Below are 27,938 nucleotides of genomic sequence, written 5' to 3' on the forward strand. Positions count from 1 at the left end.
ATAAGTCAATCACTTTCATACAAATAGCTGCATACCAAGGATTGGTCACGTTCAAGTGTAAATGTGACACTCGCACACACGCCAAGTTCCGAGTGACAGTTCAATCCTGTTACGCTTGAGCCACTGATAATTTTATTTACAAATGTATCAAGTTGTTAACACTAGATCCAACAACACACATCAGCGACAGTGTAACTCCGCTCAGAAGCACACAAGCACGTTTCCAAGTGAAGGAGACGATGGAGCCACTCCTATTAGTACATAAGACAATAACAAAGGTTATTTTGCATAACTCATCTCATATTTATCAATCCCAACTTTGTCGTAAGTTTTAAGCATGGTCGGTGATGGTGGTGTTTTTCAGGAACCTAACCTTGTTTCTATTGAGACAATGAACTCTTGCACTCTATATTATTATTACTATTATTATATATTGATTGTTTGACCTTTATGTTATGCCCTGTGGCAACACTGTTCACTATGCGATTGTTTTGTTATTTTGTTTTTCGTTTTCGTTTCTTTCTTCCTCACTGGCAGAATAACCATCAATGGCGTAAGGTGACGAAATGTTGTTTACTGAACGAATAAAGTGTCTGTGCAATTACTAAACGTTTACAATGTGTATCAGTAATGCGCAATACAAAGCGATAACCCAGTCCATTCCTTAAAATCTTAATAGGTTATGGGCCCAGGATCGCAGGACTGTTTTTATCGACTTTATCTTTTCGTTGCGCGTGTGTTAACCCGTTTCAAGTTCTTGATCCATTAGTCGGTCGAAGTTTTTCGAAATGGATCTGAAGGTAAACATTGGCAATCTCGAAGGAAAGAACAACTGGGCTACATGGAAGTACAAGGTACTTATCCTACTCAGAAGTATTCCCCGGGGGTGAGGACGTTGTCATCGGCAAGTTGACCAAGCCTGTCCCACCCGATCCAACGGCTTCTGCTCAACAGGTAACAGCTCATGATACCAAATTAGACTTCTACCAAAATGCGGACACGAAAGCTTTATTGATTCTGAAAAGTAACCTAACAGAAGAAACTTTAACGCAAGTAATGAGGTACAACACTTCAAAGGAAGTCTGGCAAGAGTTACATAGATTATATGAAGGTGTCACTGAAGATAAAGCTTTCTGTCTATGTATGCAATTTTTCACGTACAAGTCAGATTCCAATGACGACATGGCTAGTCACCTGTCAAAGATTAAAAATATTTGGAATAACCTCAACATACAGTTGTCTGAAAGCATGGAAATTAAAACTCTGCCAGATATGTTACTCATTTGTAAGGTTCTGGAGACTCTGCCCCCTGAGTATTTCTCTTTCAAATCCAGCTGGCTTCTAATGCCTAAAAGTGAAAGGACGGTTGAGAATTTAACCAGTCAGCTCTGTACCCACGAAAGAGAATAGCAATCAAAGGCTCTCAGGCCAAATGTTTAGACTCACAAGAGGCACTTGTTGCATTCAAACATAATTTCAAGTCCAAAGTAACCTGTTACTACTGCCATAAAGAAGGTCACGTTATTAAGAATTGCATAAAATGGAAAAGGGATGGTAGGCCACCTAAAAATAAATCTCAAGACCTTTCTGACAGCAACATGGTGTTATATGCTACCAACAATGAAGTATTTTCCGCCAACTGTGATAATGAAAATTGGTTTGTAGATAATGGCGCCACAAACCATGTTTGCAACAACAAGTCTCTTTTTATGTCTGTTAAAGAATTCAGTTCTCCCCATAAGGTGACAACAGCAAATGGCATTAGTGTGCCAGCCATCGGTACAGGTGATGATGTTGTCCACACCTACATTGACGGTACACAGAGAGAATTAACATTTTCTAATGTTTGGTACGTGCCAGAAATGAGCAAAAACCTATTTTCTGTCTTGTCTGCTCAGGACAAAAACCCTGGCAGCAAGTTCGTTTCCACAGCCGAGAAATGCTGTTTCCAAGTCAATAACAAGAACATCTTGACCGGCTCCCGATTGCAGAATGGTGGACAGTATCAACTGCATCTATCCAGTGCTAATCATGTAAACTCTGTATCCAGCGACGAAGATCTTCTGCAGCTCTATCATGAACGCTTAGCACATCAAAATAAGAAGCATGTCAAGGCATTCATCGAACGAGAACTAGGCATAACTGTCAAGATAGATTCTGAAGTTTGCGAAGGCTGTGTTTATGGCAAAGCACACAGACTCAAGTTTTGCAGAAGGAAAAGAGCCACAGCACCCGGTGAAATCATCCACGCCGATGTATGCGGCCCATTCGAACCATCATGTTCAGGTTCCCGTTATTATGTATTATTCAAAGACGATTTCACGAGATTTCGATTCATATATTTCATAAAGGAAAAATCTGAGGTCTATGAAAAATTCCTCCTAGTGCTGAAAGAATGTGAACGTGCTGGTCACAAGGCACAGTCATTTCTGAGTGATAACGGCGGAGAATTTGACAACTCCAAAATGAAGAGATTATTAGATAACCAAGGTATCCAACAGATTCTCACGATGCCCTACTGCAGCGAGATGAACGGATACATAGAAAGAGACAACCGAGTGGTCGTGGAAGCTGCTCGAGCTATGTTACACGCTCATGACAACCTACCTCAAGCATTGTGGGCTGAATTGACCAATACAGCTGTCTACATTCTAAATAGAACTGGTCCAACCACAATAGAAGACAAGACTCCATTTGAACTTTGGTTCAAGCACCTAAGATAATAGGAAGCAAATTCTACGCTCACATACCAAAACAAAGAAGGGGTAAACTGGACAAATAAGCCATCAAAGGTATCCTAGTCAGATACGACTTCTGTGGATACAGAATATGGAACAACGGAAGACGGATTATAAGATCCAGAGACGTAGTCTTCAACGAAAAACCATTGACAACAAAAATGGCAATTTCCCTTCCCAACAAGTGTGAGGAATCTCAGTCACAAGAGGGTCAAGAAAAGGAAATCGAATCAGAGGACGAAGAACAGTTCAATAGCCAAAATACTCCCGAAAAATGTCAAGGAGAATCAAGTGATCTGGAAGATTTCCTAGAATTCAGCGACCCAGAGAATGTCAAAAACCAGAAGATGGCACTGAGAGACAGGGACAAAATAAGACCCCCCCAGCGATACGAAGAATACGTTTCACTCATTAAGACAGATAATCCCGACACCACAGGTACTTACCAGGAAGCAATAAATTCAAAAAACTCCGAGAGCTGGCGACAAGCTATGAACACAGAAATGAAGGCATTGACAGAAAACGAAACATGGACGCTTCAGAGCTTACCCAAAGACAAGAAGGCACTGGCTTGCAAGTGGACATACAAGATCAAGGAAAACCCAGATGGAAACATTGAAAAATACAAGGCCAGATTAGTCGTCAAAGGGTTCTCACAAGAGAAAGGGGTAGATTACAATGAAACATTTAGTCCTGTTGCAAAGATGAGTACTATAAGAACCATCCTAAGCATCGCAGCAAGCAAGAAAATGTCACTCGCCCAATTTGATGTGTACAATGACGGCACAAATCAAGTCTGCACACTCAAAAAGAGCTTGTACGGACTGAAACAAGCAGCACGATGTTGGCAAAAGAGATTCGTTGATTTTCTGAAAACCCTAGATTTCACTACTTGTAGCGCTGACCCCTGTCTATTTGCAAGAAAAATAGGTGAAGATCAACTCATCCTAGCACTGTACGTTGACGATGGGCTCATTGCATCAACCAGCAAAAGGGAGTTGGACAATTTTTTGGAAGCGCTGAAATCTGAAAGTCAGCCATAAGAAGCTGTCCTACTTCCTCGGACTGGAAGTAACCCATCAAGACGATGGTACAATCAAAGTAGACCAAAGGAACTACACTAGGAAGATTTTGAAGAGATTCGGCATGGAAAAATGTAGGAGCGTGTCGACACCCATTGTAAGTAATCCACAAGGGAATTCTGAATCAGGGAGAGAAATCGAAAACTACCCATATCGTCAAGCGGTAGGCGCACTGATGTACTTAATGGTAGCAACAACACCGGACATCGCGTTCGCTGTAGGCGTTGCCTCGCGTGCACTGGAAAAACCAACTGCTGAAGACAGTTCGTGTCAAAAGAATATTCCGATACCTGAAAGGAACTGAGGAACTTGGAATCGTATACCAATCAGGAAAGGACCCAAGTTTCCTCGAATGCTACAGTGATGCGGATCTTGGTGGAGACCCCAGCACCGGACGGTCCACATCAGGGATAATATCCAAGTATGCTGGAGGAGCAATTTCATGGTGCAGTCAGAGACAGACCAGCGTTGCAATATCCACTACTGAGGCAGAGCTCGTGGCCGCCAGTGAGGCCGCAAGGGAATTGGTCTGGCTGGGAGGACTTCTAACAGAGCTCGGCAGCCTTCGTGAGACTCCGAGCCTCTACGTCGATAATGAAACCGCTATCAAACTAGCCAAGAACCCGGAAATGCACCGGAACAAAACACATACGGATCCGGCACTTTTTCGTCAGAGAAGTCGTACAGGAAGGACTAATTGACATTCAACCTATATCAACGGACAACCAATTAGCGGACATGCTAACAAAACCACTTCACAGACCGAAGCTATCAAACCACATGGATGGAATTGGACTAAAGTGGTGACGACTAAAGTGCACTCTTCAATGAGGGAGAGTATTGAGACATTGAACTCTTGCACTCTATATTATTATTACTATTATTATATATCGATTGTTTGACCTATGTTATGCCCTGTGGCAACACTGTTCACTATGCGATTGTTTTGTTATTTTGTTTTTCGTTTTCGTTTCTTTCTTCCTCACTGGTAGAATAACCATCAATGGCGTAAGGTGACGAAATGTTGATTACTGAACGAATAAAGTGTCTGGAATTACTAAACGTTTACAATGTGTATCAGTAATGCGCGATACAAAGCGATAACCCAGTCCATTCCTTAAAATCTTAATAGTTTCCTGTAGTCCCAGATGCAGACACCCGGCCGGCCCTAGAAGCCTGGGGACATTTCATGAATGGTTGAACGTAAATTTAAAATCGCTTATCCAGTATGTTTAGCTTTACGGCATGGATTTTTATAACTTTATAGTTTAATTCAAGTAAAATGCCTACGGTCAAGATTACTTAACGTTACAAGCAAGTTTTACTCGTTTAGTAAGACATTATAACTTAATTGGAAGTAGAATAAATCTGGAATAATCGAATAATAAAAAATTAAAACAATATATATATTTTTTTTGGAACCGAATAGTCTGTTTGTATTTAACATACTTTTAATACTTTATTTATAATCATTACTACTTATAACTTGTCCAATTTATTACAGATGACGGTACATTGTAATCTTCATTTCACGTGTATTAGAAACCTGTGTAAGCAACCCGGCAATTTATGATAGTTTACCTATGTTTTTAGCATTGTGTTAATGGCACTGTCTTCAATTTTAATATATTTCATTGTCTGGTATTGTGTTTTCAGATATTTCTGTTCAAAACTTTCATTGTTAATTTTAAAATTTCCAAAGTCTCCCAAGCAGCAATAGTGTCTTCAAATAATTCTTTTAGCGTTATTCCTCTTTGGTTGGTTTGCAAACCAAAACTTAGAATTTTACCATAATGGAAGGGACATGATAGTGCAAGCTTGGCAGAAATGAAGACGACTTCTGTGTGGAGGCAGTTCCGATTCCTGCGAAACTCCACACGAGCTGAGGGTATTCGCGTCTATCACAATCATAGTTGATTAGTTTATTAAGTACTACAGTCAGGACGTCTGTCATTTGTTGTCGCAGACTTAGGGTGTACCGCCAAATTAACATAAAGCTTCTGCGTCTGCCATTTTCATCTTCCCGGTACCACGAAGCCCATACGCGACGTTAGAGTTGCCCTACCTTTGCCCTGCACGTCAGCTATCGCTAGTGAGGTTCTCGCCAATACTCACATTTTTAGCTACCTAGAAAAGCCGGAGTCGTCGAAGTCAAAGTTCCAGATCGCCGATATTAATTAGTTTCTTCATAACTTTGCCTGCCTGTCCATTGCTGTGACATTCCAGCAGTACAGGGAGTGGTATCTCTAAGACTTACCAAATAAATGAGCAACCCAATTTTATTTTAATCAAGTCCATCTTTGTACCATAATATCTGACTCATTATCGTAATGTCATTGGTGCTATTTCCAACCATCACAATGCTTTGCTTTAATTCTGATGCTTACTTCTTCATACACTCTGTGTTGCAATAAAAAATAGCATAGCACATTAAATGAATAAATTTTATTTAATATTAAAATAGTTATACTGTCCAGAAGTGTATGGAATTGTTACTGAGACTAACATAATAAAGAAAATTTAATCATATTGTATTTACAACAATAAATTTGTTTAAGATTTATAATATTCTTACTTTATTTCATTAATTTTTATTAAATGATAACTTAGTGAATCTGTACATGCTAGTGGATCAGTGTATTCATTCTGATAGTTCACGCATCACTCGCACAATTATAATTTTATGATTATCATCAGTTTTTTTAAGACATATATTTTATGTTCACTAATTTACAGCAAATGACACCAGGCGATGATTGTCTAGTGTATTTGTTGAAACTTTTAACAGAATTAAGTTCTTGATGTATGAAAAACTCTACAATTAATAATTTATCATTTAGTTTAAATATATAAACTATGTGATAAATATTATATACATATATAATTATAAAGTGAATAATAATACCTAATTTATGTAATTATGTATACTTTTGTAATTTTAAGTAAAGTTTTGAAACGGTAGACAGCCATAATCAACAATTTTAAAGCAGTTAGAGATCAAACTAAACTTATTATTAGAGACCTGCAAAATTCGCGGATTCATTTCGTGATATGCTACAATTCAAATAATAATACCTTAGCGCTGTTTCTACCATTGGTTTACTGTTAATCTGGATTAATGAGGGCCAATTAGATACCCTCGCTCAAAGAAGTGTCGAATCACAGACACTCAGTCGAGACGACTCACAAGTCAGCAGCCAATGAACAGGTGGGTGGCATTTGCCAGAGTGTGTTGAGTGTAGTAGAGTCTATCCTGGAGGTAATTGAACCAGCAAATTTTTCCGGTCTCTACTTATTATTTATTGTTCAGATGACGAGGTAAAAATTAATGTCCTACTTTAGAAGTTACAGGTTTCTTCAGGACAATGGTTAAAAGATTTTTGTGTAAATATTAAGGTAATAAATGGGCAGCTGTGACTGTGAGTGCGCTCACCTGACCCAGACAGGCGTCTTGGGGAAGGACAGACTAGAAGAGACGACCGCCGGGGAGCTGTGACTGTGAGTGCGCTCATATGAATATATAATGGGAATAACAATCGACATATCTGGGGCCTTCGATAATGCTTGGTGGCCCCAGATTATGTTTCGATTGAAGCAACTGAGGTGTCCCTCAAACATTTATAAAGTGATACTTGATTTCTTATGTGATAGAGAATGTACATGTCAACAGGGACACGTAGTATATAATAAGACATTAACCAAAGGCTGTCCTCAAGGCTCAGTCCTTGGACCACTTCTTTGGAATGTGCTATTTGATCCACTTCTTAGAGAAGAGTTACCAGAAGATTGTGTCATATATGGCTACGCAGATGATGGATTTTTATTAATCCCTGCTAATTCAAGATTTATGCTAGAAAAGAAGTCTGAAGAGGCTTTAGGAATTGTTCACCAATGGGCAACTGCTTCAAAACTAAAGATTGCTCCAGAAAAAATGGAAGGTATTTTACTCAAGGGTAAACTTAGTGTTAATAGACCTCCCACAGTTCGCTATGAGGGACGTGTTGTAAGAATTAAACAACTTGTTAAATATTTGGGAGTGCAGATTGGGACTGGATTCCGATTCCACGAGCATATCAAGTACATAACGAAGAAATCTGCAATATTATTCCACCGATTACGATCTACTACACCTGTTAATTGGGGCTTAAACTATAAGACCCTAGAGATTATTTACAAAGGAGTTTATGTGAGTATTTTAACATATGCAGCTGGTGCTTGGAGTCGCATTGCTTGTCAAGTTCATCCTCGAAGAACTTTATTATCCAGCCAACGAACTGTACTTATTGCTATAACTAAATCTTATAGAACAATTTCAACAGATGCACTCCTAGTTATAGCCGGACTCATACCCATTGACCTAGTTATATATGAACGTGGGCAAGTATCCCAGTTAAATAGGGATAGGAAGATCTCTGTGGCAGAGAAGAAGGAACTTCGGCGGAATGTTATATCAAGATGGCAGGAAGCTTGGGACTCCTCAACAACAGGAAGACATACGTACAATATTATACCTGACATTAACGCAAGACTTAAATGTCGGTGGATTACACCGGACTATTATGTATCGCAATTTCTCAGTGGCCACGGAAATTTTAAAACAAAACTCTATTCACTTGGATTAGTACAGTCACCTCTTTGTCAGATTTGTGAAGTAGAAGATACAGTACTGCATGTTTTAAATCAATGTAAGAAGACAGAAGATATCAGAGAAAACTATACTCAAGAATTACTGACACTAGGATATGACTTTCAAGATCTTCGAAGTCTTATCCATAATAAGAATTCTTTTGAAATTTGGAGAAACCTAGTAACAGAAATGGGGAAACGGTTAGAAGAATTTGACCGGTGGTATGCATCTGTGGAAACGGACAGCGATGAAGATTGACTGTAAGAAAATTTTAGAAGAATTTCTCTCCAGTTGATTTATGTGATAAACATTATGAAGATAAACTCTAAATATAGATGAAGAAAATTTAGTTCTGGTTATGGAATATAATTAAGGTTTGAAGCAAGAAGGAAAATTTGTTCAATTTCATGATGTGATAAATATAATAGTCTAAAACCCATTTTTAGGTGAAGAAAATATTTATTATAATTTTTTTGGTGATGGTATATATTCAGAAGATTCTGAAGAAAGAAGAAAATTTTTGTTTAATATTATTTATTTTGTTTACTTTAACATTTATTGGATAGAGGAAATTAATCTTACATGAAGATATATAATATGCATATAACATTAACTATGGGGTCAAGTCAATATAATCTCTAAACTAACCCCGATAAACCTTTTGAAAATAAGTTAATATAAAGATTATATGATTTGAAGATAAAACTATTACTAGATTGATAAATCTCCTATTATACCCTAACAGGGATTACATATAGGAATGAAGCAATAGAAAAATAATGCCTTTATTATTTATTGGAGAAATCTGTGAGTGCGCTCATCTGACCAAGACAGGCGTCTAGGGGAAGGACAGACTAGAAGAGACGACCAGGAACGGGCAGCTGTGACTGTGAGTGCGCTCAGCTGACCCAGACAGGCTTCTAGGGGAAGGACAGACTAGAAGAGACGACCAGGAACGGGCAGCTGTGACTGTGAGTGCGCTCAGCTGACCCAGACAGGCTTCTAGGGGAAGGACAGACTAGAAGAGACGACCAGGAACGGGCAGCTGAGACTGTGATTGCGCTCACCTGACCCAGACAGGCGTCTTGGGGAAGGACAGACTAGAAGAGACGACCAGGAACGGGCAGCTGTGACTGTGAGTGCGCTCACCTGACACAGACAGGCGTCTTGGGGAAGGACAGACTAGAAGAGACGACCAGGAACGGGCAGCTGTGACTGTGAGTGCGCTCACCTGACCCAGACAGGCGTCTAGGGGAAGGACAGACTAGAAGAGACGACCAGGAACGGGCAGCTGTGACTGTGAGTGCGCTCACCTGACCCAGACAGGCGTCTTGGGGAAGGACAGACTAGAAGAGACGACCAGGAACGGGCAGCTGAGACTGTGATTGCGCTTACCTGACCCAGACAGGCGTCTTGGGGAAGGACAGACTAGAAGAGACGACCAGGAACGGGCAGCTGTGACTGTGAGTGCGCTCAGCTGACCCAGACAGGCTTCTAGGGGAAGGACAGACTAGAAGAGACGACCAGGAACGGGCCGCTGTGACTGTGAGTGCGCTCAGCTGACACAGACAGGCATCTTGGGGAAGGACAGACAAGAAGAGACGACCAGGAACGGGCAGCTGTGACTGTGAGTGCGCTCACCTGACCCAGACAGGCATCTTGGGGAAGGACAGACTAGAAGAGAAGACCAGGAACGGGCAGCTGAGACTGTGATTGCGCTCACCTGACCCAGACAGGCGTCTTGGGGAAGGACAGACTAGAAGAGACGACCAGGAACGGGCAGCTGTGACTGTGAGTGCGCTCACCTGACACAGACAGGCGTCTTGGGGAAGGACAGACTAGAAGAGACGACCAGGAACGGGCAGCTGTGACTGTGAGTGCGCTCACCTGACCCAGACAGGCGTCTTGGGGAAGGACAGACTACAAGAGACGACCAGGAACGGGCAGCTGTGACTGTGAGTGCGCTCAGCTGACCCAGACAGGCATCTAGGGGAAGGAAAGACTAGAAGAGACGACCAGGAACGGGCAGCTGTGACTGTGAGTGCGCTCACCTGACCCAGACAGGCGTCTTGGGGAAGGACAGACTAGAAGAGATGACCAGGAACGGGCAGCTGAGACTGTGAGTGCGCTCACCTGACCCAGACAGGCGTCTAGGGGAAGGACAGACTAGAAGAGACGACCAGGAACGGGCAGCTGTGACTGTGAGTGCGCTAACCTGACCCAGACAGGCGTCTTGGGGAAGGACTGGCTAGAAGAGACGACCAGGAACGGGCAGCTGTGACTGTGAGTGCGCTCACCTGACCCAGACACGCGTCTTGGGGAAGGACAGGCTAGAAGAGACGACCAGGAACGGGCAGCTGAGACTGAGAGTGCGCTCACCTGACCCAGACAGGCGTCTTGCGGAAGGACAGGTTAGAAGAGACGACCAGGAACGGGCAGCTGTGACTGTGAGTGCGCTCACCTGACCCAGACAGGCGTCTTGGGGAAGGACAGACTAGAAGAGACGACCAGGAACGGGCAGCTGTGACTGTGAGTGCGCTCACCTGACCCAGACAGGCGTCTTGGGGAAGGACAGACTAGAAGAGACGACCAGGAACGGGCAGCTGAGACTGTGATTGCGCTCACCTGACCCAGACAGGCGTCTTGGGGAAGGACAGACTAGAAGAGACGACCGCCGGGGAGCTGTGACTGTGAGTGCGCTCACCTGACCCAGACAGGCGTCTTGGGGAAGGACAGACTAGAAGAGACGACCAGGAACGGGCAGCTGTGACTGTGAGTGCGCTCAGCTGACCCAGACAGGCATCTTGGGGAAGGACAGACAAGAAGAGATGACCAGGAACGGGCAGCTGTGACTGTGAGTGCGCTCACCTGACCCAGACAGGCATCTTGGGGAAGGACAGACTAGAAGAGACAACCAGGAACGGGCAGCTGTGACTGTGAGTGCGCTCAGCTGACCCAGACAGGCATCTTGGGGAAGGACAGACTAGAAGAGACGACCAGGAACGGGCAGCTGTGACTGTGAGTGCGCTCACCTGACCCAGACAGGCATCTTGGGGAAGGACAGACTAGAAGAGACAACCAGGAACGGGCAGCTGTGACTGTGAGTGCGCTCAGCTGACCCAGACAGGCATCTTGGGGAAGGACAGACTAGAAGAGACGACCAGGAACGGGCAGCTGTGACTGTGAGTCGCTCAGCTGACCCAGACAGGCTTCTAGGGGAAGGACAGACTAGAAGAGACGACCAGGAACGGGCAGCTGTGACTGTGAGTGCGCTCACCTGACCCAGACAGGCGTCTTGGGGAAGGACAGACTAGAAGAGACGACCAGGAACGGGCAGCTGAGACTGTGATTGCGCTCACCTGACCCAGACAGGCGTCTTGGGGAAGGACAGACTAGAAGAGACGACCGCCGGGGAGCTGTGACTGTGAGTGCGCTCACCTGACCCAGACAGGCGTCTTGGGGAAGGACAGACTAGAAGAGACGACCAGGAACGGGCAGCTGTGACTGTGAGTGCGCTCACCTGACCCAGACAGGCATCTTGGGGAAGGACAGACTAGAAGAGACGACCAGGAACGGGCAGCTATGACAGTGAGTGCGCTCACCTGACCCAGAAAGGCGTCTTGGGGAAGGACAGACTAGAAGAGACGACCAGGAACGGGCAGCTATGACCGTGAGTGCGCTCACCTGACCCAGACAGGCGTCTTGGGGAAGGACAGACTAGAAGAGACGACCAGGAACGGGCAGCTGTGACTGTGAGTGCGCTCACCTGACCCAGACAGGCATCTTGGGGAAGGACAGACTAGAAGAGACGACCAGGAACGGGCAGCTGTGACTGTGAGTGCGCTCAGCTGACCCAGACAGGCATCTTGGGGAAGGACAGACAAGAAGAGACGACCAGGAACGGGCAGCTGTGACTGTGAGTGCGCTCACCTGACCCAGACAGGCATCTTGGGGAAGGACAGACTAGAAGAGACGACCAGGAACGGGCAGCTATGACCGTGAGTGCGCTCACCTGACCCAGACAGGCATCTTGGGGAAGGACAGACTAGAAGAGACGACCAGGAACGGGCAGCTGTGACTGTGAGTGCGCTCACCTGACCCAGACAGGCATCTTGGGGAAGGACAGACTAGAAGAAACGACCAGGAACGGGCAGCTGTGACTGTGAGTGCGCTCAGCTGACCCAGACAGGCATCTTGGGGAAGGACAGACAAGAAGAGACGACCAGGAACGGGCAACTGTGACTGTGAGTGCGCTCACCTGACCCAGACAGGCATCTTGGGGAAGGACAGACTAGAAGAGACGACCAGGAACGGGCAGCTGTGACTGTGAGTGCGCTCAGCTGACCCAGACAGGCATCTTGGGGAAGGACAGACTAGAAGAGACGACCAGGAACGGGCAGCTGTGACTGTGAGTGCGCTCAGCTGACCCAGACAGGCTTCTAGGGGAAGGACAGACTAGAAGAGACGACCAGGAACGGGCAGCTGTGACTGTGAGTGCGCTCACCTGACCCAGACAGGCGTCTTGGGGAAGGACAGACTAGAAGAGACGACCAGGAACGGGCAGCTGTGACTGTGAGTGCGCTCAGCTGACCCAGACAGGCTTCTAGGGGAAGGACAGGCTAGAAGAGACGACCAGGAACGGGCAGCTGTGACTGTGAGTGCGCTCACCTGACCCAGACAGGCATCTTGGGGAAGGACAGACTAGAAGAGACGACCAGGAATGGGCAGCTGTGACTGTGAGTGCGCTCAGCTGACCCAGACAGGCATCTTGGGGAAGGACAGACTAGAAGAGACGACCAGGAACGGGCAGCTGTGACTGTGAGTGCGCTCACCTGACCCAGACAGGCATCTTGGGGAAGGACAGACTAGAAGAGACGACCAGGAACGGGCAGCTGTGACTGTGAGTGCGCTCAGCTGACCCAGACAGGCTTCTAGGGGAAGGACAGACTAGAAGAGACGACCAGGAACGGGCAGCTGTGACTGTGAGTGCGCTCAGCTGACCCAGACAGGCTTCTAGGGGAAGGACAGACTAGAAGAGACGACCAGGAACGGGCCGCTGTGACTGTGAGTGCGCTCACCTGACCCAGACAGGCGTCTTGGGGAAGGACAGACTAGAAGAGACGACCAGGAACGGGCCGCTGTGACTGTGAGTGCGCTCACCTGACCCAGACAGGCGTCTTGGGGAAGGACAGACTAGAAGAGACGACCGCCGGGGAGCTGAGCAGCGAGGAGTTGCAGGTGGCGACGGCGCTGGCGGCGACGCTCACGGGCGTCATGCTGCCGCGACTCAGGCTGCTCACGTTACTGCTGCGGGCGACACACACACAACACATCACAACACACCCCGGCCACTCGCTCTTTGACTGGGCTTTCCTGGTAACTGAAACAAGCTTGGTCAACATTCTCCCATCATAATACAACTTTCAAAAAAATATTCAATTGGAATACCCACTTTTGTGTGCTAAAATTAATTATTTGGCAGGCAGCACGTTAAGCACAGCTAACTTATGAATTAGGAATTAAAAGAATGTACAAAAAAAGTTTTTCTAACTCTTTTAGCACGTAGATAGACACATTCAGAATTCAAATAAATTTAACAAAACAATTTGTGATAAGTTAAAGGAATGTACCAAAAAGTTTTTCTAACTCTTTTTTTCATGTAGATAAACACATTCAGAATTCAAATAACTTCAACAAACAATTTGTGAACGGTCTGTCAATCACAAGATTTTATAAGTTAAAAGACAAACGTTTGTGCCTGATGACAGTTCCCGAAATGTCACAACTGTTTTGTCGTACGAAGCCTACTGTTTTCGTTTGTGCTGTCATCATCGCGTTGTCCAGAATAACAGTTTAGGTTCATCGCTCTGTTTGTGGATCTTTGTGTTGTTGTTGTAATGGCCAGATTGTCTGTTTAGTTGTTTGAATGGTATTTCCAATGAGGAAGATTGATTTAATGTTATTTTTGACAAAATAACATCTTAAATTTATCTGTTCAGTATCATCGTTGTGTTTGTCTGTTTGACACTGTGAATTTCAAGGTTGTTTGTCTATTCTTTTTGCGACTGTCTATTTGTGTCAGCCCTATGCATTCGTCTGTGATGTTATTTATTTATTTTTCGCACTAAATTCCTTCCACTGAATTCTCTGAGCTGTCTAGGCATTTAACATTTGATATCAGACGATTTTGGCATTGTTGTCCATTCTCGAGTTTTTCTTGTGACGTACTGTGTAAGACAGCAATGATGTGTGTCCATGAAATTGTTTTAAATCAATATTTCCCATTACAAGAATCATTAGTATCACAGATCAGTGGTGACTAAACGTTGCCAACTAATATAGACTAATAATAAGAAAGCAAGTATTCTTTCAAATGTGCTCAACTTCCCTTGCCTCGTATTAAAAACCTCATGTTATTACATGGCACTCATTCACACAGTTTCTTGCAGCAGAAATCTGTTGCTATTTAAAATTGAAGTTGCGTGAAAAAAAAAAAAAAAAAAAATTAAATAAATTTTCACATTTTAGAGAAAGAGGTTAATAATTAAAATATAAGATATTTTTATTTCCTGCCTTTACACCTTGACTTACTAAAGGCACAGTAATAAACTATTATCTGTACAACATACAGCCAAAACTCTAAATCACGAGTGTCAACTTATAAACAACATTTCTGAAAACCTAACGGTATGATGTCACAGTGCGCTGTCACGCAAAGAGAGACTCGAGGCTGCGAGGCCGTGAGTCGGGCGCATGACGCCGCAGGTACCTGTAGCTGTCGCGCTCGCGGTTGGGACTATGCCCCCGCGGGGAGTGGCTGCGGCCCACCACGGGCGTGGTCACCATGTCCCTGTGGCTGGTGGTGGTGGTGGTGGTCACGACGGCCATGGCGGTCGTCACGGCCGGCGCCGTGGCGGTCGTCGCGATGGGCGCCGACGCTGCGCACGACACACGCTAACGTCACACAGAGCTCACGGCAGGCAGGTACAAACAGGAGATGGGCCTTCTGATGACGATGATGGTTCCTCTCGATCAGCGACTCGTGGGCTACATCCTGAAACCTCCATTGGTCAGGGTTCATGACTTACAATGAAAATTCTTAAAACTAAGTGGATGTATTTCATTTTCATGTAGACGTTCTCTAGAAACATTCTTAGGTTTTTGCAAAATTCAAGATTGAAAATTTGTGTTTATTATTATCAAATTCCTGTTTACTGATGGGAGTACTTTCTTCAAAGTAACAGTCTTTATACAAGCTATGTATAAACGATGTTATGCCTTGAGGTGAACCATCTCCTGCCCCCCCCCCCCTCCCCCCCCCCCCAACTCAACTGGACAGGATTTGTCTCGCTGTGTTACTAGCTATTACCTTAGCGTGCCGTACGGGAAGCCTGGAAATTTTATTAACTAAAATTGATTTATTCAAAAACCAAAATTAAATAAATATTGCCAATACCTACATCAAAACATGCGAGAAATAACCTTGCAAATAATTTTAATCAAACGCATCATTGTGTGTTCAACTTATTAATTTTATTAATACTTTATCTTGCATATTTGCTGTATGATAAGCTACTTCTGATTAAAGGGTCTGTATAAGTTAAATGCTTTTGTGATCAAGTTTCCCGTCTGTTGCTTTAGCTGCAAGCCGGAGCGGTATTAAATAAATGATTTTACACTCGTGACATTTTAAATAAAGCTAGATATTTATGAGTTAAAACAAACTACTAGTGTTCAGGGTAAACTAGAAATTTGTCCCGAACTCGACGTCCCGATGCTGAGGGTCAGCTACATGGAAGACAGCAGCTGGGACAGCTCAGTACGACAATGAGACCGTTTACGAACTGTCGATGGATTATCTGGAAGTCAACAACTTGTTCAGATACTTTGATCCCCTCTTCAAAATTCATTTTAAATTTACTACCGTTAATACCTGGAGGTGACGTATCTTCCATGTTCTACCAAGCGAAGTAAAACTCTAAGTTAATTGCTAACCAAGGTATAATATTTTAACGCAAAATCAAAGAGCGAATTTGGTTACTTTCCATCATGCTAGGTTTTAGAAGATTTTGCAATAGTTAACTTAATGAATCAAAATCATGTTTTTTTTTATGTTCCCGCAAGCAATTAACTTGGTGAATATTGATGATTTTTAAGTTAACATGAAATACTATAGGATTTTCAGATGATAATGTTTTGATAATCGTGTGAGTAGTTTTAAGAAACTGACTTGAGATTTGTATTACATTCTTTTCACATAATGAATAATCTAATTGTAATGTTATGAATGCCATTCATTTGTTTCATCTTTCTGTGGTTAAACCTGAAAACATGTGCCCTTCCTCTTTCCTAACATGTGGCTTAATTTAAATGAAAGCATAGTTGACACTGTATGAACATATGAAATACCTATTGAGTAAAAATTAATAATTTTATTTGTTTTCCTTAGTTTTAATGCTATTGAAATTTTCTCGTGCGTAGTGTATTTATTAACAGCATAAAAATAATAATAAATCATGAATTGTAGTGCATTATTTCCAGTAGGCATGTTGTAATTAAATTACATTTTATCACAAGTGAAACATAAATTGCAAAGGTTATCGTTCAAATATTTCTGAAAGGGTATGTATGATCTTATAAAGCGCTATTTAACTAGAAAATAGTTTGTTCAATTTTAGCAGGTTTTTTTTTTAAATAACCTTAATTAAATTAATTAAAAAATCTTAACTTCTGTGAGCAACAAAAACTTTATCCAGATTTAAATGTTAAAATTAGCCACTGTATTCTACCTTGTTTATACTCTAATCTACATAAAATTCTAATTTTTTCACCGATGTATGACTAACATTTTGACACTGAGCTGAATGCTGTAAATAAATACACAAAACATGCAATTTTTTGTATGATACAAGACCAGGTAGTGACAGTGACGAAACAAAAAGAGTTTTGATAATTTGTACAGAAAATCCAGCAATAGCAGTGGTATATATAGGGGTGTCGCTGGATATATAAATAAATAAATATATATATATATATATATATATTTTTTTTTCAGACAAAAAAGTAGTTCTCATAACATCAATGCAGCCATCTTTCAAACCTTCTTTGACAGCCTAAATACTGCACCAAATAACGTACTTAGGCTAAAAATTAATTCCAGCTCTACATTCACTGACACCTTGAGCACAACAGTCAGCGCACACTGAGTTCTTCCATACCACCCGAACTCCTTAGATCCTATGTGAACTCAGGTGGTCTTCAATGTGACTGATAAGCATGACGTCTGAATGCACCTGAAGTCCGCTTTTGCAACATATAAAAAATCAATACAGCACATAAACAGTCTCAATAAAAGCTCGGAGCGGGACCCCAGTTGGTTTATGTTCAAATGTTAATCTTATCGTGCACCATTAAAATCATTTTAAAAATTATAAATGCTGGAAAAATCATATGGTAAACTTGTAATAAGTGCCTGAAAATAGTAATATGCCAATTCCGTCAAGTACATTGTGTAACTAAACACGATCTGAGATCTAGAATTCAAAGTTGACACCTGCCTACTGTGCTTAAGCTGTCTCGGTGTGTTCAAAATGATCTCACATATTTGAGAATTTATTGCCAAAAAATGAACACACACACTTTTCAACCAAATGATGACCTCTCAAAATATTTCTCATATGTAAATGCTAAGCAGATTTCAGTTAGTCAGACTGCGGTCGGACAGACCGGTCGCACGCCGCTCGAGGTAGCCTCGGGGATCACTCACCTGCCGTGACGGGGGCAGAGCCCAGGGACAGCGTGGAAGAGGCGTGGGGCGCGTGGCTCAGCTTGCTGCTGGCCATGCCACACGGGGAGCGAGATGACCTCTGGAAGGAGACACCGGCACTATCAGTCAGTGACAAACACTGCTACTTATTTAGCTTGCTACTATAGGCTTGGTGTACAAGTGCAATAATTGGTCTCATAAAATTGCAGAATTTTTCATTGGGCTCAGTGGCATAACCCAAGCACAGTTTGTTGAGGTTTATGTAATGACGACATGCACCTAGCTTATAGCCAAAGTTGAAAAATTACTAATCCCAAATATACCATATATATCTCTGAACCAACCAGATAATGTCTGGTTTGGTATAGCAAAGTATTACACCACTCAATCCAACATTATCATCCAAACTTTATCATAAAAAATTGCTGAAGAAATCTTGTTCCCTCACTTAAAAAAATAAATAAAAAAAAACAAAAAAAAACAGACTACAGATATATAACCATTCTCATGAAAAACTGGGAAGGTAAATTCCCTTTATAAGAAAGGATATAGATATGATATATCAACCTACAGGTAAATCTGTACCACCAAAAGGGTTTTGTGGATATTTGGGATAAATGAAATTCTAAACCAACTTTTTGAATATCAACAAGTAACAAACTCTATATCCTTTAAAAACCATATTCATATGAAACTCACCCTGGGAACAGTTATATGTCTAAAGATATTATGTTTAAAAAACCACACACACAAACAAGAGCCCCCCCCCCCCCCCCCCTCCCGCAAAAATATATGCTTGCATGCGCACACACAAAAGTGTTTTTCACTTCCTTTCAGCAACTGGTTTCTCTGGGTGTTTATTAGCAGCACTGCCTTTCGTGTTGGTTGACTTGAGTCATTCCACAAATTCAGGCAGAGGATTTAATGATATTCATGCATGAGTGCCAACTTCTTCGAAATAATGCTTTAAACATAAAAGTGGTGATCAAATAACCCAATTACTATCAACTTTTATTAATTTCATTAATGTTCAGGCTATGTACAGAACTTAGACTTTAACAAACTTTGAAAATTTGTCGGTTACCACGCCGAAGTTTGTCTGTCTCGTTTCCCCCTCCTTTCCCCTTCCTCACCACTTTTTTCTTATGCTGATGTGAGTTCCCCTTCTTTCCCTGTCTAGTTTGAGGCTTACACACTTGCGAGTAGCTCTCTCGGTCTTATTTCCTTCTTGTTTCTGGTTTAGTTAACATGTTTTCAGTTAGGCTACCAGCGGTGTCATCTATCATGCAGTCAAGTCCCCGCAATGTAGATTCTGCTTAGCCGTTCTCACATATTTTTTCTTCATATGTGCGGCGAGAGCGGTGCTTAGCATGAATCGTGAGTTTGTTTACAGGAGTAACTATCCAGTTTTGTGTTCAGGTGTACGACAGCTACTCCATTAAAGTTAATGGTGAATGTCAGTGCACTAATTAATAAGTGTTTTCAGCTGCTGTCATTAAAATTACGTCTGCCTCTGCTGTGTTTTGGTGGCGCCTGTGGGAGTGGCAGTAAGCAGACCGTGCTAAGTTTTCCGTGTCTCGTTTGCCTGTCAAGTAGGTTTGTTTGTTTGTTTTTATTTTAATTTTTTTTATGTTGTCATGGTTGGTTCCTCCTTGTCTGCGCCCTCTGGGCTTTTCATTTTCAGTTGTCATTTAGTATTGAGCAAATGTTTTACTAACTGCTATTTCAGCATCGTGTGCAGTGGGCTGTGTGGAGTACGTCACGGCAGTGTTGGACTGCTAGTTTCTGTTGGATTGTACTTGTATACACACGTGCAATCTAAGTATTTAAATTTGTTATCTTGCTGTTTACCTTGTAATCCCTGAACGTCTATATTGCCTTTAATTTTTACGACAGTATTATTTTGAGATAGTCTTGCGTTATCATTTGAATGTTTATGTAAATTTGTATATTTGTATTTATCCTAATCTAATTGTCTGGATATCCCTGAGCAGGATATTTTTTGAGTCAAACATTTTGTGCGTTGTGACATACCGTTACGTCTTTATTACTTGTAATAAACAACTCAAATATTTGTGTACGAATGTGGTTGTGATCCCAGACACATTCAAAGTTATAATTATTGTTATCTGTTTTTGAGAGGTTTATATTTCATCGTTACGCTGTGAAGTATCGATAGTTGTTAATATTTATTGCCTTGTGATATTTATCATGAAATAAATTAATAAAATGACAGACGTAAAACTCTCGTACAAATCCCTTGGACACTCTAGTTTTCAGAGCACATCCAGACATACAGCTAACGTTGTAAGTCGTACTTAGTTTCTTAACTATTCCACTAATGACTGCATAGTTAACACAAAACTTAATTTTATAATGGCAATGTTAGTGAAATATGATTGAATACATTAAAAGCCCAATTATAAATAATTGAAAAGGGAACAAAACAAACTGATACAATATGGGAAAAAGAAATTTCTCAGAAAAAAGATGAAGCCAGAGGAGGGGGTTAAAGAGTGTGAGGGAAGACGGGATAAAATAAGAAATTAAAAGGGGCAGAGGGATTGAACAGCTCTCCACGAGAATTAACAGGCAACTCGGCACCAAGTCTGCAAGTAGTTTCGCCCAAGAGCAGCTTGCGATCTCACTAATTACACCACCTCATTCTGGAGCCCACGATTAAAATTAATTACTTTGCTCCAAGTCTTGTAACAGCCTCACTCCTGCCCCGCATCGAGATTAGCAGCCACGCTGCGAGCTACCCCCGCCTCCTATCCTGCTCCATAAATAACATTAAAACAGGCAACAGAGAGCGAAACGTGAGGAAAGAGATGCAGTAATTGGATTCTCTGAGAGCGATGAAAAAACATTTTTACTACACATTTTTATGGTAATATGAAAAATGCTAGTGAAGAAATTACTGAAGATGTAAACAAGTTTAGATAAAGATGATGTAAAAATGTAAAAAAGGAAAACTACGCAATGAATCCTGTGTGTAAACAAAACATCACCAAATTAATGTGGTCATTAAAACACACAAACTATCTATTTTCACGCAGAATCTACTACTGCAGGTACTTCTGCACAAATGCTGAACCAATTAAAAAATCGGCCACAAAGCTTAACCAAACTTTACATTGTTTAAAGTTTGTTTATTTACAAACTTTAAAATTACACAGATCAGTTGTAATCTAATTAATTATAAAAAAACAAACTTTTTTTTACTTAGTTAATTATTTTTGACAAATCCCACAGTTATTTTGCACTGTATGCCATAGAGAAACCTCAAAGGACGAACAAAGAAAGATGAATACAAAACTCAAAAAAAAGCCAAAATCAGCTGATGTCAAGTGTTAAATGCATAAACAGCACAGAGAATTCAGTGTACGGAATTAGTCAGAACAATATCACAGCACATACAATGAAACAGTTATGACAAAAACAGTAAATACAGACAAACAACAACCTTGGAAAAATACAGCGAAGCACATGCGAACCCAGCGATGAAATATCGTAAGTGCCAAACCAAGTGAATGCTGAAATTAAACCTACAACACCATAAATTAGTTAGTAATAAACTGATTAACACAAACACTGAGTTACCTAGTTTTGAGCTGAGGCTTAGTTACGATAAAAAGAGGATGGGGAAGGTTTGTGTTCGAAAGCCCCTTCTCGCTTTCAATCATAATGTTTTGAAAAATTCCACAAAAACTGTTACATTTCATTTGTTAACTCACCAGTATTGTTAAATTAGTTTCATAAAGAGAGCACATACAGAAGGGGTCGTTACCACAACGCCGAAATACCATAACGCTGAATGTCAAAATTGACCACAACGCCGACATATAGAAAACTGCTGTGTACCACAACGCCGAAATAACAACTGAATGAATTTGTGTGTGTTTCTTAAATGTACCTTAACCCCGAAATACCACAATCAAACCTAACCTTACCCAACCTAACCTAACGTAATATAACCTAACCTAACTTAACCTAGCCTATCGTAGCCTAGCCTAACCTAGTCTAACCTAACCTAGTATAATCTAACCTAACCTAACCTTTGTGGCAGTCCTGCAATGACATTTTTCGGCGTTAGTGTAATTCGGCGTTGTGGTACACAGCAGTTTTCTAGCTGTCGGCGTTGTGGTCAATTTGGCATTTCGGCGTTGCGGTGCGTCCCCGCACAGCAGCAGGCGCTACTCACCACGAGGTCGTGGCGCGGGGGGGACGGCCCGCGCTGGTGCGTCAGCGAGCTGGCGTAGGGCGCGTACAGCGGCGGGTAGGCGGCGTGGTGCAGGTGCTGCGGCGGCGGCGGCGCGTACAGCGTGGGGCCGGGGGCGGCCGGCGGCGGCGGGGCGGGCGGGCTCGGCGGCGGGAGCGGGCCGTTGGCGGCGGGCGCCGGCGGGGCGGGGGCAGGGGGCGAGGGCTCGCGCGGGGGGGTCTGGGGGCGGGACGCCTGCGGCGGCGGCGGCGGCGGGCTGGGGGCGGGGCTCACGCTGCCGCCGCCCCGGCTGCCCGGAGACGAGGCCGTGCCGTTGTTGACGGCCAGCGGCGGCGGCGCATGGCCCGGCAGCTCGTCTGCAACAACAACAACAACAACACGTAGCGCGCGGACTACTGGAATTGCCTTCCGGCGAACTTGAAAGAGCCGTGCTGTACGCCATCGACCACGAAGAGAGGCATGGCAAGAGGACATTGGCTCTGGCATGTTGTCAAGAACCAGGCCGGCATTGTTGCATGGAGTAATTTGGGAAACCGCAGGAAAACAGAAATCGGAATGGTTGCACTAAGCCACTGCGGTCTTGAGTCGCCGCTAGAAATGCAACAGCGCTCGTGCGGACAGCCAGGCAGGGAGTTGGTTTTCCGCTGCCGTGGAGGCCGGTTATGATGGCGTCACGACGTGTATGCAGTGTGCAGTACTTATTTTTCGGCCAAGGCGTAAACTTTTAAATTTAACAAGCATGAAACCTGGTGGATTGCACTGGGAAGTTATCAGTGGTATTGATTTATTTGAAGAAGCTACGTTTTTGTGAAGTACGAGGGCGATGCACGCCACACACCGCTCAGCTGTTCGTCCCATTTGGCCGGTTAGACATGACCTTCACCGCAAACGGATGTTTGCTTGAGCATTTGCAAATTTATGCAAATATACGGTAAACGCTTTTCAGAAGAGTATATCAAGTAAGAGCCCCTTGCATGTTTTTGGCACAGGCGTGGGAAATCCACGTACTTTTTTTTTTAAGTTGACTTGTAATGTTGCGGCAGTCTCAACCTTTTGGTGAAACGTAAAATGAACTTAAAGTTATTTTTAAAGTTTACTAGTGGAAACAGGTATTCTCGTTGTGTTTAATAAGCCTTCCCAACTTCAGTGCGCACGGACCTTTTTAAATGGAATCACACGGCCGTGTACTTGAACTGGAACTTATGTATATGTGTGTGTGTGTGTGTGTATATATATATATATATATATATATATATATATATATATATATATATATATATATATATTTGGTATTCTGTAATAATAATAATAAACCAGACTTAATTTTAACAAATATATTTTTAGTAGGCTTTTGTAACATGTTTATATTGCCGGAGCCGGAATTTACTTCATGTGCGGATTATTTGTAAATTTAATATTTTAGTCTAAGTTTTGATTGACGCCAGCAAAGGTTTGAAATTTTTCTTAATTTTTTTTGGTAACGTATTTAATCTTTAAATTTTGTGCTCAAATAAGTTATAGTTGCATATTTTATAGTTGTATAAATGTACGTTCCGGGTAGGGAATATAGGGAATCTATTGTCGGAAGTAATGATATTTATATGGAGTGTGGCAATGAAGTTGGACTAAATATAATCTCATCTACTATATAAGGAATTTATGTATTACCTAATACGTTATTGTAATTGGATCAACTTATTTATGCGACGTGCTTTACGTAATGTAATGTTTTTCTCAGAACACGTCGTATGTTTGGCAAAGTTAATATTTTTTTTTTAAAGAAAAATAAATTTTAGATGCTTATCTTTATTTCGGTTCTAGTTTTTCTTAGCTGTACCAAACTGACCCTATCTCTTATTTTCTGCTGTAAAGAATTTTTTAAAGCTTTTGAATTAGTTTTGATATTAACATTTTGTAAATATTTTCTTTAAGTCTGCCCCCATTCTGATTTGTGGGTTTTAGACGTGGTTTTGGCTCTGGAACTGTTAGTATTTTGGACAGAGCAATTTTTTTTTGCATTTAGATAATTTCTTTATATACACGTTAGTACCCAGCTGGGGGCGGGTATTGTGACGTTTGGCTGAAAGTGATGATCAAAGGTTACACTTGTTAATTTTCAAATATTATTTACAGTTTTTTGCAAATTTAAATAATTTGTTTAAATATAATCACGAACAATTAGTTTAAAAAACCCGCCTTAACCTGTTTTGATATTATAGAAGATTTTCTCGCACTGTTGGTTGGCCGGTTCTTGCACGCTCGGCTCAGGAGGAACGTGACAATTTTTCGTGCGTGCAGCCGGCGTTCATCGATTTAGAATACGTTATCACGTCAAAAAAAAGCCTACATGAGAAACCTTTGTAAATAGTTATTTTCGCACGATTGAACAGTTTGCTTGTACTCATCACGCTTCTCATTGATGACGTCAGGTCCACGGGACTGTACCGTCAGCACCTGACGTCGCGGGTCGCGTGGACCTCTGCAGCGTCAGCTCCAGTGCTCACGTGGTCGCGTGGACCTCTGCAGCGTCAGCTCCAGTGCTCACGTGGTCGCGTGCTCACGAGCAAGGAGATTTGTGCAATGGGAGTGCATGACTTGTCGTAAGCTTTTGGACATACGCCATTGCTAAGCACATGTATGTCTGTAGAAGAAAACTACAAAAAAAAAAATACCCAAAAGACAAAAAACACAAATTAAGCAAAAATTTGCTGTTGTCAACAGGATATAAACACCACATAATATTCCATAACAGGAATATGGTCAATAAACAAAGAAAAACAAAGAAAAATGGACTAAGAGAACGAAAAAACCCCCGCAAATGATGACAGCACAAAAATATTGAACCAAAAAAAAAATTCAGCACAACAGTTGGAACGAGACAAAAACACGACAAAACGAAAAGACAAAACAAACACAATAGTTTTCCAAAACAGAAGAAAACGAAAAAAAAAAAAAAAAAAATTGTTAGTTTGTGTTTTTTGTCTTTTGGGTATTTTTTTAGTTTACTTCTACAGAAAAGGTGCTTAGCAATGGCGTATGTCTAAAAGCTTACATCAAGTCAAGGAGAAGGATTAAATTTTTGTTCCTAACCTAAATTAAAACTAAGTGTGTTGGGGAGGGTTCCGGGTTATGGAGGGAGACTAAGTGCGTCTCAGGCCGAAGCCCATACGCTCTAATCATGCAGGGTATTAGCCATGCAGGAGGGGTAGCATGCATCGTGTGCTAGCTGGGGGGATTGGCCAGCCATGACTAACTTCCCTCACTGACTATACCGGACTAAAACTAGATAAGTTGAGCCCGGGTAAAACCTGCACAGACACAGGGAAAACCCTGGGCTCTGACATGCGGGATGCATTAATATCAAGCAGGAGGCTTACGGGAAAACAGAAGGATGTATCTGGAAGAGTAGAAAAGAGTCTACCCTGCGGGGGGGTTGGGGGCTCGGACATTGCTGTCCGCATCGGTAGAGTAAAGTCAGTGAACCAGCCGTTACGCTCCGGGGCCGCCCGACAACCGCGGAGCAGAAAAAACCTAAACACGAGATGTTTTACAAACAACGAAAGTCTTGTAAAAAAACCACAAACAAGCGTGAAGGGCGATTTTACGAGCCGGTGAACACAAAGAAGGGGCATAGAAACTACTTCTGGTGGCAGCGCGCACTGAGAAAAGAGAAGGACGAGTTACGTGTGGAAAGAGTCTTGGTGATTACAAGATAAGTCGCAAGAACACATTTAAAAAATGGGCGCGTTTACTTATGTACGTGCGTTTGATGTTATACTTACTTGGAATGATATAAATTTTGTAGGTTAAGTAAAAAATGCAATTAAATTAAATAATTTAAATTAACATTCGGCAATCGATATCATTGTAGACACACGTATAAAATTATTTAATTAAAATAAATAATCAAGATAAATTTTACATTGTATAATAAATGTAAAATTTATAATGAAAATAAATTATACGTACGGGAACTTAACCTTAAATACACTAAAAAATACTTGAAAAGTTTATAAACATAATTTATATCACTAATATCCACAATAAATGTTTTTAATAATATGTATCAATATCAATATGATTTAGAAGCTAATATTTAATTTTTGAAGTAATACTTATTTAGGAAAGTTATGAAAAAAATTATGGGTGAATTTTTACGATGCACGCGCACCTTGCAAGAAATGTCCACAGGATGAAAAAAAAAAGCTACACACCAAAAAAATTATATGTACTTAAAAATATATACTTTAGTTATTTATATTTAATACAGGTCCATATCATTAAAAAAATATTAATGTGATTATTAGTGATATAAATTATGTATATAAGCCTTTTCAAGTGTACTTTTAAGTGTATTTATAAGTGAGGTTAGGTTATACTTCTATATGAACATCATGAAAAAAATGATAAGGATTAATTTTTACGATTGGGCCAAACTTTTATTTGTTGTTAATATTAGTGATGGAAATAGTATTTGTAAACTTTTTCAAGTGCATGTATATAAGTGAGATTATGTTCCCGTGTGTATAACGATGTCAGGTTGCTTGTAAGCTTTCATTGTCGCTGGCAGGGAGTGTGTGGAGGGTTTAGTCGTCTCCTGGCCGTTTTCATGGAGTGTTTGTGAGGTTGTGTTACCGTATGTATAATTTATTTTCATTAAAAATTATAACATTATATAATAAATAATTATCTAAATTAATAAATTATAATAAACGTCCATAATATTTATTGATTTTCACTATTTAAAATTTATCTAGATTATTTTACACAAGTTTTTGTAATAGTATACTGAGTTTTTATATTAGAATAGTGAGGATTTTTTTTAATTAATAGCATTTATACTTTACAAACCGTATTTATATCAGTGCAGTACTTCAATTATTTTTTATTTATTTTTTGCGTGCAGAATTAGTTACAGACATACATGTGCTTAGCAATGGCGTATGTCCAAAAGCTTACATCAAGTCATGCACTCCCATTGCACAAATCTTTCAAAGATAATAGAATTAGTTAGTTTTTATTACGCCAAGAACGAATATATATATATATACACGCACCATTATTTTTTTATTGTATGCAGGGTGTCTACCAGATCTAGTAAATGAAATTCCCTGATTTTTCCAGGTTTTCCAGGTCTAAAACTGAACATTTCCAGGTTTTCTGTAACACAATTACGACATTCCACGAAACTGAAAAAACTGCATAATAGTACATTGAAGGGTTTCAAAGTATTTCAACTCACTTAAATTAGTAAAAAAAAAAAATACCTTCTTCCATACGTGGCCAAAGTGACTCAATTGATGGCAAATAAAACATGCTGCTACAAATATTTCACACAATTACTTTTGCAAAACCATAAGTAAAAGGAAGCTCCCATCAATTTCGCAGTGACTCAACTTTGCGTCTATTGCACTTGCTTCAGAACGAGCCAAATCCAACACTCGAGCCTTCTTAAACTGCAATGGCTTGATCTCCTCTTCAACTCTTCTTTTTCTGCCTTCTT

At 41.4% G+C, this 27,938-nt stretch overlaps 1 protein-coding gene across 1 annotated transcript in view; it reads right to left on the minus strand.

Moving 5' to 3' along the window:
- The window catches only part of LOC134530004 (proline-rich protein 36-like), a 258,535-nt gene that overhangs the window by 26,697 nt on the left and 203,900 nt on the right, over positions 1-27,938 (minus strand). Inside the window, exons 7-26 of the mRNA XM_063364530.1 lie at positions 22,418-22,791; positions 18,214-18,313; positions 15,217-15,385; positions 13,605-13,754; positions 12,706-12,765; positions 12,542-12,601; positions 12,378-12,437; positions 12,214-12,273; positions 12,050-12,109; positions 11,886-11,945; positions 11,725-11,784; positions 11,152-11,211; positions 10,991-11,050; positions 10,827-10,886; positions 10,663-10,722; positions 10,499-10,558; positions 10,335-10,394; positions 10,171-10,230; positions 9,520-9,574; positions 7,254-7,429 (exon numbers count right to left, since the gene is read on the minus strand). Coding sequence (XP_063220600.1) covers positions 7,254-7,429; positions 9,520-9,574; positions 10,171-10,230; positions 10,335-10,394; positions 10,499-10,558; positions 10,663-10,722; positions 10,827-10,886; positions 10,991-11,050; positions 11,152-11,211; positions 11,725-11,784; positions 11,886-11,945; positions 12,050-12,109; positions 12,214-12,273; positions 12,378-12,437; positions 12,542-12,601; positions 12,706-12,765; positions 13,605-13,754; positions 15,217-15,385; positions 18,214-18,313; positions 22,418-22,791 — 1,864 coding nt within the window. The remainder of the gene's footprint in view (positions 1-7,253; positions 7,430-9,519; positions 9,575-10,170; positions 10,231-10,334; positions 10,395-10,498; positions 10,559-10,662; positions 10,723-10,826; positions 10,887-10,990; positions 11,051-11,151; positions 11,212-11,724; positions 11,785-11,885; positions 11,946-12,049; positions 12,110-12,213; positions 12,274-12,377; positions 12,438-12,541; positions 12,602-12,705; positions 12,766-13,604; positions 13,755-15,216; positions 15,386-18,213; positions 18,314-22,417; positions 22,792-27,938) is intronic.

Source organism: Bacillus rossius, chromosome 3, assembly GCF_032445375.1.
Source record: "Bacillus rossius redtenbacheri isolate Brsri chromosome 3, Brsri_v3, whole genome shotgun sequence".
NCBI lineage: Eukaryota > Metazoa > Arthropoda > Insecta > Phasmatodea > Bacillidae > Bacillus > Bacillus rossius.